This window comes from Vanacampus margaritifer, chromosome 2 (genome assembly GCF_051991255.1).
Source record: "Vanacampus margaritifer isolate UIUO_Vmar chromosome 2, RoL_Vmar_1.0, whole genome shotgun sequence".
NCBI classification, from domain to species: domain Eukaryota; kingdom Metazoa; phylum Chordata; class Actinopteri; order Syngnathiformes; family Syngnathidae; genus Vanacampus; species Vanacampus margaritifer.
Window position 1 is genome coordinate 50,903,450 of NC_135433.1, and position 10,985 is coordinate 50,914,434.

The 10,985-nt window shown below is 39.2% G+C and overlaps 1 protein-coding gene across 1 annotated transcript; it reads left to right on the forward strand.

Annotated features, from left to right (window-relative positions):
- Window positions 1–6,806: 6,806 nt before the first annotated feature.
- On the forward strand, window positions 6,807–10,777 carry txn2 (thioredoxin 2). The gene is made up of 4 exons (XM_077559594.1): window positions 6,807–6,911; window positions 7,552–7,829; window positions 8,226–8,349; window positions 9,954–10,777. The coding sequence occupies exons 2-4, from the start codon at window positions 7,552–7,554 to the stop codon at window positions 10,068–10,070; spliced, it is 519 nt and encodes a 172-aa protein (XP_077415720.1). The 5' UTR covers window positions 6,807–6,911; the 3' UTR covers window positions 10,071–10,777.
- The last annotated feature ends 208 nt before the right edge of the window (window positions 10,778–10,985 follow it).

Here is a 10,985-nt window from a genome sequence, read left to right on the forward strand (position 1 = left end):
TAAATCCTACAGCCAAACATTAATGAATAGTTTTTGACAGTTGAATAATAAAAGTAAAACTACCCAGTCAAGTTGTAATATTCTAACATATTTGAACTAAGCTATAGTGGTTAGATTTCACACAGTTCTCAATAGACGGTAGAAAAAAGAAAGATGTCAAAGCAAAATACTTGTAGAAACCTCCAAGACACGTGCCCAAAAAGTTTTATAATTTTGTACCTTCTGGGAAAATATGCATAATACAAGTCAACCAAATCTTGTGGGTGCAATCGTCATCCAACATGGATGAAACTTCAGCTCACTGAGTATCTCTCAAAAGGATTAACTCCTGAAGTGTGTTTTTCTGTTCTTTGTGGTTAACCTCTCTTTACACTTGTTTGACAGTTACGAATGTTAAAATAGTTTTATGATGTCATAGTTTAAAGAGATACTTGATTCATTGAGCCATTTTCATCAGTAAATAGTTAATATTTTGTCTGCTGAAATGGCTCAATGATTCAAGTATCCCTTTAAGCCTGGAAAAAAAATATTTCATGTTATAGGGAAAACTGTTTTGTAATAAACACAACATGGAAAAAACATCTATGAGCAAGCAATATACAGTCTTCAATAAAATGAAATGTACATGAATGTTTTTTTGTTTTTTTTATGCGGGTAGAAATCTGAGTAGTAGTAAGTACCGAACATGCAAACTCATCACAGGAAGGCCAGAGCCAAGATTCGAACCCAGAACCTCTAAAGCTAATAAAAAAAATATATATAAAATAAAAAAAAAGGACAACTGTTCAAATGATTAGAGGTAAAAGATAATTCACATAAAAGTTAATATAGTATATATTTTATATAAATACTGAGCATAATATGTGCTGACATAGCCACACACATAAAAAGGCTTATAGTGCAAAATTTTGCATTGGCCAAACCTCCCTCCTCTTCCCACACAATCCATCTCTCTCTGTTAGTGCTGGGAGGTGATGTAACAGGACCGTTTAAACAAGCCCGATGTGTCGAGAGAAAATGCAGCTAGTGAAACCAAAAGAGGCTCACAACGCACACACACCCAACAGTGTTTTTTCCCTATATTTCGATGTCATGTCCGTGCACTCTTCAAAGACTTTTTACATCAGTGCTTCCATCACAGACATAATAAACAAACTACTGAATTTCCAAACACACACCAAAGTAGAGGTAGTCATTTGCCCCTGAAAACTCGCTCTCTGTGTGCTGACCTTTCAATTCTAAGATGACAGCAAACTTGTAATGGTCAAAGTGACACAAGTTTGCTTTACGAGCTCACTGAAAACTCTTCTCGGCAGAACTATTAAAGACTCAGGCGGTGTAACGGTCACAGTGAAAGAGGAGTTCATAGGAAGTTGGTCAGTGGCAGGAGACCTTAAAAACAAGCTTCAAAGAGGAGCGTGAGGTGATGGAAGGATGTATACATTGAGGGAGGTGAGAGGACATGCCAGAAGCTAAGGAAATGTTGAACATGAGAAGAAGCTAGAACTGTTTAGTAGAGTGATGTCAGTGAAACAAAGCAGCTCATTTTTCATGTTGGATTCAACGTACTTCGATAGTTCACTTTTATATCCACTTATACGTTCTATAGTCTTAAGCACATGCAATTTTTCAGAGCCGAATATTTTACTTGTGTGACAACCTCGCTACATTTAGACCTGCTGTTTTTCTCTCCAATGTCCATCTTTCCAATCGTGTGACCTCACAGATATGTTGCAACTTTTCCCGTGGTAAAAGTGTCAAGTCATAACCCAAAAGACGGCCATGTAGTGTGCAAACTGTTCCAAAACAGAAGAAATGACTTGGGAAAAACAAGCAAATAGAACAGCGGGGAAAGGATTTGTGTAGGAAAAGAATGAACTCACTACAGTTATTTTTTTTAAACCAAGATGTTGACTTCTCAAACATTGGAACACTTAAGAGTAAAAGTGTAGCTGACAGGTGTGTCACATACATGTCACGTGTCTCCATTTGAGCACCTTTCCAAACTTTTCCCTCAACATGTGCACTAACTTGCCTTATGGCTGCCCAGTCATCTTCGGGTAAGTGATGTTTATCTCTCTGCGGATGTTTGCTCAAACCACAAATGAAAGAAGAGAAAGTCATTCATTTAAACTTTTAATAGTGCATTCCTGTTTTCCCGCATATATGTATAAATATGTCCCATGAACACATTGCATGTCGGGTAATTGGTACTAACCATGACATGGTATACAGAAGAGAATAAAATGACATCTCAATTACAGGCCAGCTAGAATGAGAAGAATCCAAAATGAAACAAAAAATGATAGAGTGGCACTAAGTAAAAGAGTTAGGGATAAATAGGATGTCATCAATTCTAATCCTCTTGGTGTAGAATGATACACCCATTGGCTTATATTATGAGCGCTGTATAGTTTCAGTGAACTGAACTCCATACTTCAGGCTCTTTAATGTCACCCCAATTAGTTTACTTTACTGTCTAATTAAACAAACAAATATAATTTCAAACAAACATATAACCTTGACTTTAAGCCAGCTAGCTTAATGCTAACACATCTAAATAGCTGTCATATTATAAACCTCTGCCCGGTGGCCAAGTCACACACACTAGAAACAGCTACAATTATTAATGATAAATCATGCACAAACTGTTTATCACAACTTCACCATCAGTGACTTCTCAACTTCATTTAAATAATATAGTCATGTAAATCAGCGCTTTGCGGTTGTGTGCGAAAGAACGTTGGAGTAGAGTTGAACAGCCGCAAGAGAGCAGTTCAGCAGAATGCACAATGACTGATAATTATGTTGATTTTGAAAGGGGGAAAAAAAAAATCTCTAAAAAGTTAATTTGTTAGAAGAGTCTGAATCCTGAGTGATTATCTTGTGGTTTGTGATGTATTAAGAGTGACTTTCCTGCCGAATCCGCTTGGAAAACTACAATCGTAAATGTTAAATCAGTTAAATATTTATGAATGGATGGTTCATTTCAGCACCATACATAACAAAACACAAACATCCTTTCGAACAAATCAATTAACCGAAAAAGGAATAGGCTGAAGCACCAGGCTTATTATTGCCTACCAGTCCCATGAATAACATAGAATTACAACAAAACTAAATAAATAAATATTATTTTATTATTATATAGGAATAAAAATATAAATTATATTATAATTCCTAAATGTTTTACATTTAGAAATGTTCTTTTTTTCGTTCTAAATTTTACTGCCGCTCTTTCTCTTTTGTATTTTCCGGCAATCTGGATGTTCTGCGGCACCACGCTGCCTCTCACAGGTCAGTCTCGGTACTACAACACTTTTAAGATTAAGATTCACTGATTGTCACACCCGCCTAAGTGGAGCGGAATTCATTCTCTGCATTTGACCCAACCCCTGAGGGAGCGGTGAGCAGCAGCAACCGCGCTCGGGAATCATTTGGTGATCTAACCCCCCAATTACAATCCTTAATGCTGGGTGTCACGCAGGGAAGCAAATGGGTCCCATTTTTAGAGTTTTTAGCATGACCCAGAGATTGAACCCACGATCTCCCAGTCTCAGGGCGGACACTCTACCACCAGGCTGCTGAGCTGTTTTTTGTGTTTGTTTGTTTGTTTTGTTTCGGGGAGGAGATTAGTCATTTAGTCAGGCCATAGCCTTGTCTAATAGGGGAAAAGTGCTTTGTTGCCATCATTGATGAGCAATTACAAACCTTTTTGTCATTTTTTGGTGTATTTTTTTGTGTGGGCTTCAATTACTCACAATTTTGTCTAATGGTGACACAGTTGGGTCCCTTTAGCACTGCATATCTTTACATGTGTTTTGTGCTGTGTGTGGTGTTCTTCAGTATGTTGCGTATACTGTACAACAAACTAATCACACATATCAATTTTTGCCACATTTTAGAAATTTGTTAAGATGTTAAAAATCAGTATATCTGTCAGGAGACATAGTACACTTCGAATGGCATCACGGGGTGTAATTTTTTCTTGACCTTTGAACTTTTTTGGTTGCTTGACCAGTGAGTTTAACCTGAGCGCACACTCCTGACGGGGTCAGAGGAAATTGGGTCACCAGTACGTACTAGTGAGTGAGTGTATATCTTCCTGATGCGAGTCCACCCTGCAAAGCACCCAAAGCAAGGTCGTCACACCCCCCTCCTCTACCAACCCCCCCTCTGCCCTGAATCTTTACCCTCCCTTCACCTCCAAGGTGTCACAGAGAGCACTCTTGTTCGAGCCCTCTCCAGCTTTCCAGTGGGACCCTCAAAAATCCCAGATATCCCTGCAATTTCCGGTGCAATGTTTATTTGGCAGAAAGGGGGGGGGGGGGCAGGTAAAGTGGGCGAGATACCTTGAAAAAGGAGCCTCACTCACAAACAGCTTGGGCTGCGTTTGAGGGTAAACATGTGCAAGACGGCGGCTATGTGAGGCCAGCGGTGAGATGGACTGAGGCTTGTGTGTTCTAGTCCTGGACACACCGAACCCACCTCCACCAGCGCATAGAGCACACCTCTGTTCAGACCCCAACTGCCACAGTCTAATAAACAACCACCCCCTCCTGCCCTGCCCCACCTTCTCTTTAGACAGCGTCCTCTGTTGGAAAAATAATGTCACAACATCACAAGTAGGTTACAAACAACCATCTGCCTTAAATTACTTAACAGCATAATCATGCTGTGTGATTTCATACAGTACACCATGCAAGGACCAAAACACACCATACAAACAATTATACAAATACAGGCACATACATATGACATTTGGGGGAAATAAATGGCATGAATTCACCACCACAGTTTTTCACTTCTTCTAGATTGAGAGAGACTTCTGACTCTGATCTCTCTCTTTATATCAGTTTTGTACATTGTGAAACAGGGCTAGTACACACATATGAACTTTTAAAATGCGACTGACCCCACACAAGACAGGGGGGCGGGGGGGGGCGTGTGCTCACTGCTCATGTACGGTGTACTGCAGTTTTGATGAACACAGCACATCACACACAATGTAACCCCCCACCCCGGGCAGATGGCTGTTGTAGTACCAAAACTGACCTGTGAGGGGCAGCATTTGCCACGGTGGTAGTAGTAGTAGTAGTACTAGCATTAGTAAGCGGCTTGCTTTTCTTCGTCATAGTAGAGGGAAAAAAATAGAAGAAGCTAGGCCAACTGTTAGCTTTTCTGTTAACTACATTGTGGTTGCAAACACTTCCTGTCATTTTATTTGGGTGAATGACTTGGAAAACAAGTTCGCACAACCAGTTACTCCGGTTACTTGCGCGAAGTTCTGTTCACTTGCTAACTGTAAGAATCATTACGTTGCACATCACAATGACAGAGTCTGTGGCTTGGCCAAACTGGTCATAAATATTGAACAGGTTTAACATTTATGAGGAATCTTAACACACCACAGGATAATTAATCAGCATGTTCTTTCAGAGACATTTGAAAATCGGGCATTTGGTATTTATGATCAGAAGGAAGGAAACAATACACACATTTGGCCTGATTATGATTATTTCAGATATATTTGCAACAGGCTATGGTTGAGAGCACCTTATACCGATGATGTCTTTTGATGGGTGAAATTTTGAGAGTAGAGCAAAACAGTCTTATGTAAGTTTTGTACAGTATCTTGTTTCTTCGGCTCAGACAGCAAATGAGAGACTGCATTTCAAATCAACACCTGTGGTGGTATGCAAAGGGACAGGATGAGGGGTGTTTTCAAGGGTGGCGGCTGTTTGCAGGAAGCAGGTGGAGTACATGTAAGAGAGAATTCAGCTGACAGATGGGAGGTGTGAAAGTGGGACTTCTGTCTATACTGTGGCCTGCCACTGTCTGGCTCATGTGGGTACAAATATCCATTGCATGGTATTTGTAGTGATGTAGTCCATCTACTTACCGTCTGCCATGCCCCAGTTAATGCTAGCAATAAATATTTAACTTTATTTGCACATTTGCCCCCCAACACACACACACACACACACACACACACACACACACACACACACACACACACACACACACACACCTCATTGTGGCTGGCTGCCATTGGTTATCTTGAGAGGTCAGAATGTTCATATTTGTCCCACTGTGCATTTGAGCCTCAAGACTTGTTGACCGTGTGTCTATAAACAGATCGGTGCTAACAGTGTTTAGTATTTGAAACTGTTCATAATTACTTCCACGTTGTCAAAGGCCACCGTCTCAGCTAAGAAAATAAATAAATAATTAATTATTTAAAAATAATAATAATAATAATTTGGCCATGATTCCAAAAGGTATAGTATTCATCACAAAAGATTGTTCATCACTAAAATAACGCAAAAACATGCTTTGGAGCTGTTTTTCTTCATCTGGAAATGGGACCTTAGACAAAGTGGAAGGATTTATTAACAGTTCCAAATGCAGTACAAGTAGCAGGCAGTGTTAGTATAAATGACGACAACAACAACAAAAAGCACATAAAAATGTCAGGAAAAGCCTACTAGAACAGTTGAAATTTAATTAGAGTTAATCACCTGGTAGTCTACAATTGCAATCTTAATAAGTGTGAAAAATTATGTTTCTTTGAGCACTATAAAAATCACTATAAAATGTAACTATTATTATTATTATTAGTAGTAGTAGTAGTAGTAGTAGTAGTAGTAGCATTGTCATTGGTGTTATTATGCATTCAGTCATTCGACCTTCTGAACTCGTTTGTTGTAAGTTCTCTATTTTAAGTAAAGTTCAGTTGATTTGACTATGAGCTTCATATTAGTTTTCACATGAATGCCATTCTTGACTTGTCCACTGTGTGGCAGTAATAGCAACGCTGTGTGATTGGGAGGCGTTAAAAAGCTACCAAACTACACCGGAAGTACTACCTTGGTCCTTGAGACCAAGCTCAGCGAGAGCGAAGCAGGAAGGTAAAGATTTCAAATACATTACTTTTATTCTTATGTATATACGTGACATTTGTGTACTTATTATTACCGTCGGTTTAAGTGTTTTTGTTTATTTTGTTGTATTTTCTAATAAGAAGAAGCCGGGTAGGATTTGGCCAGGAGGAGGGCGAAGAGGGCAAAGTCATACGTAACCTTTCCTAATGGAGGAAAGAATTGCTCTCCTGTTGATTGTTACGCAGCAAATATAATGGTCTGGATAGAAAAGGCCATTCGATGAACATGGAAGCAAGTTGCTCGTAACATCCCTAAAACGAAACGTTAAGCAATATCAATATCGTTTGTTAGTCGTATGTGCGTAATTGGGCTACATTGAAACATGGCTCCTTAAGCTGGCACGCCACTTAACAACTCTCATTTAAGTACACATGAATCCATGCAAACTGTCTTGAATGGTTGAAGAAGCACGTGTACCCCTTAACTAGAAAAAAATGATAGATATTAATTTGCCCAGAGCTAGCTGCAATCTTGCATTCAAAGAATCATTGAAAGCAATAAATTGCCTTGATTCTTGGCTGAGCTCGTGACTCCACCACTTCTGTTGTGCTTTAAAAGGACTTTGGATTAACATCCTCTGTTGTTCTGTTTTATGTCGCCGGCTTAGATGGCTCATCGGCTGCTAGTGCGCAGGATTTGGACGCTCTCTGCAAAAGAGATTCACTACCTCCCAGCATCCTCCACCGCCATCGCCTCCACTTCCTTTTCCACCTCCTTGCAGCCTTCCTCATCCCGGGTCTCCTTCCTCTCCCCCTCACACGCTCTGCCTCGCAGTCTTCCTCACACCACCCGCCGTCAAGTCACCTTCATTGTGCAGGACAATGAGGATTTTACAGAGAGGGTCATCAACAGTCAATTGCCAGTGCTGATTGACTTCCATGCACAGTGAGTATGCATAGTGCAGATTATTGTTTTTTAATAAAGACTTATCTTCAAGACTGCAATACAACCTTGCGGAATACATAAATGAATTGATATTGTGTTTATAGGTACAGTTGCACACTAAATTATTCAAACCCCATCGTAAATTACATTTATATTCAGCCTTTAGGAACAGTTTAAATTGTAAAACAGAATGTAATTTTCAATTAATCTTTTCTCTGTGTTATTCATACACTTTATGGGGGAACTTTAGTACGTAATAGGACAACCTGTTGTAAATGATCAACTGCGGCATAAAAAAAAAAAAGAGTGTTGAAGACCTTAGTCAAATTCCTATTCCTACTTTGTACAATGTTGAATACACACTACTGTACAATTTTTGTGTGCGTGTGGTTCCAGGTGGTGCGGGCCTTGTAAAATCCTTGGACCAAGGTTGGAGAAAGCTGTTGCAAAACAAGAAGGCCGTGTGGCCTTGGCAAAAGTCGACATTGACGATCACACTGACTTGGCTATTGAATATGGGGTGAGATTGACACATTATTTACTTTGGTCCCACAAACATCAATGGCAATTTTGTAAATAAACACACTCATAAAATCAAATAGGGGTCAGTAACCCGCTATTTATTTTTTCAAGCCATACTTTATTGGGGAATTGGCCCAAATAAGAAGAGGAAAGATCCCTGTCCCACAATGTTTACAATTTGGGTCTGCAGCAATTTAGTTCCATTGTTCTAGTGCAGTAGACTTTATTTTCTCACTGTCAAAAACATAGCCGTCTTGGTGGAGGCAAAGAGACAACTTGTAGTTCGTAAGATACTTTTTTAGATGATGCTTTAGGTGCACCAGCACTACATAAAGATATTTCTTAATTTTGATTAACACCGTCCAAGGTTTTGTGGTCTCTACTTGCGATGGTGTCAAGCTGCACTGAGAGCTAAATATTGTAGCCAGTTGAAGTCACGAGAATGTAAGTACTTAAGTGGTGTTTTGAGATACGAGTGATTTAACTCGGTGTTGTTTTGACATATGAGTTGTCATTCACCCTGTTGTTTTTTTCTTTGTCTTGCGGATATATATTTGAGATATGAGCACTATATGGTGGCAGTGAGCTCAACTCAACTCTCTACATTACGCAGCAGTGGCAAATACTGAAAAATTCATCAAAATAGAGGCTTCAAACTGTTTGATATCATTCCCAGTAGAAGTTTACTTTCATACTTAAAAAATAACAAAAATACACCTTGTGTATTTAAAAAAAAAAAAAACAATCCACTGTCTAAAGAAATACCCCGTGAGCTTAATGCTAACGCTATTTAGCATCTATATTGAGGTGGATCGAACACAGATGGTTCAACTCCGATAACAGTACTTACTCACTCATGCACTCTTTATCCTCTGCATAGTATGACCAATATTAGTGCTGTACTGATATCAGAGAGGAGTTGAGGCATTATTATGAATCCTACTTGAATTCTAGGCATGTCCCACCCGCTGCAATATGACTGGCTGGTGCAAAGAGGCGAAGACTATCTAGAATATGGGATTCATAATAATGCATTAATGTAGTAATATCAAAATATCTCTCATCTGCCTGTCTTGTACTGCATCCAGGTGGAGAAGGCGGGCTCATCAGAAGGAGCAGCATTTAATTAATCCAATTTGACAAAAACTATTAAAGCTGGAATGGATTAATGGCACTTGCATTCATTTCAATAGGGAAATGATCTAAGATATGAATGTTTTTGAGTTATGAGCATTTTTATCACTGTACTTGTTAGTTTGGGCATTTTTGTAATGTTATTTTTACTCATTTTGGCGAGTGTATCATCAGATCAATTGATTTTATAGTCTGCTGCAACTGCTGTAGTTAGATTTGTGTGCAAAACATAATAATGCATGTACTTCATATCTACAATGTATATTGTTGAATAAATTAGAAGTCATTCAGATTTCTGTTCATTTAATTTGGGCTAACTTATTGAAAGCTGATTATTTCGCTGGTTAGGTTTTTTTTAATTTTAGTACATGCATAATTATAGATGACAGGATGATTATTTATGTTGTTTCTTACTTTGTCCAATCGTATTGGTGACTCATGGCAGAGTGTTTGTGTTTGCTCTCACAGGTGTCTGCCGTTCCAACAGTTCTCGCCATGAGAGGCGGCGACGTGGTCGACGATTTTGTGGGGATCAAAGATGATGATGAACTGGACTCATTTGTCAGCAAGATCATTGGGAAATAAAGTGGCTTTCCCCGCCCGGCCTGTCACTTCACCACCATCGTGGTGCTGTTTTCAATAATTCTGCCGTGCCCGTTTCGAGCCTGTTGAGCAGCAAAGCCTCGACACCAGCCTATCGGAGTCCATTTTCGCACCCGTCACTAGACTCACTGCTTTTGCCCTGTACTGTCTTGTCTGTTTCTGTGTTGCTTGTTCTAGTAATGGGTGTGGGACTCCATTGACCTTGGAAGTAAACGCTGTATGTATCTCCCAAGCACTTAAACTGTCAATGTTGATGGCTGCAACAGCTTTAAATTCAGACCTTTAGAGGAGATGTATTGTGTGTAACGGTTGTCTATACAAGCGGAAAATGTACCACAGTACTACTTTTTTATTGTGTACTACGAGGGATGAACATTTAGAGTTTTTTAGTAAAAACGATTTAACTTAAAAGCTGAGAACGGAATGAGGTATGTTACAGTGTTAACTGTAGTTTCTGCTTTTGTCCATGCGAGGGTAGTGTTTCTCTGACATGCCCAAACAACACAAATGATGGTTTTACACCAATATGCCTGGTAATGTGATGAAAATTGTGTGCAGCTTTGGGTCCTGACTGTGACACTTGCAACAAGCGGGAATTGCAAAGAATTAGATTTCTTTTATTATGGAACTGAACGCTGTACTGAAAACATGACCACATGAAGCAAAAAAAGAAATCAAATTTTGTCTTGCATGTGACTTTGTTTCCCATGATAAGAACAGACACATTTTAGTTTTAGAGTGAAATAAAGGCATGTGTAAGCTTTTACCTGATCGAGGTAAAGGTACTCTAAGAATGAGGTGATGGTATATTTAGGAACCTTCAACCATGTACACACGTAGCAGGGTATTTTTATTAATGGATATTTTCCTCCTCGGTGTAGAAAAAATTTGTGTAGA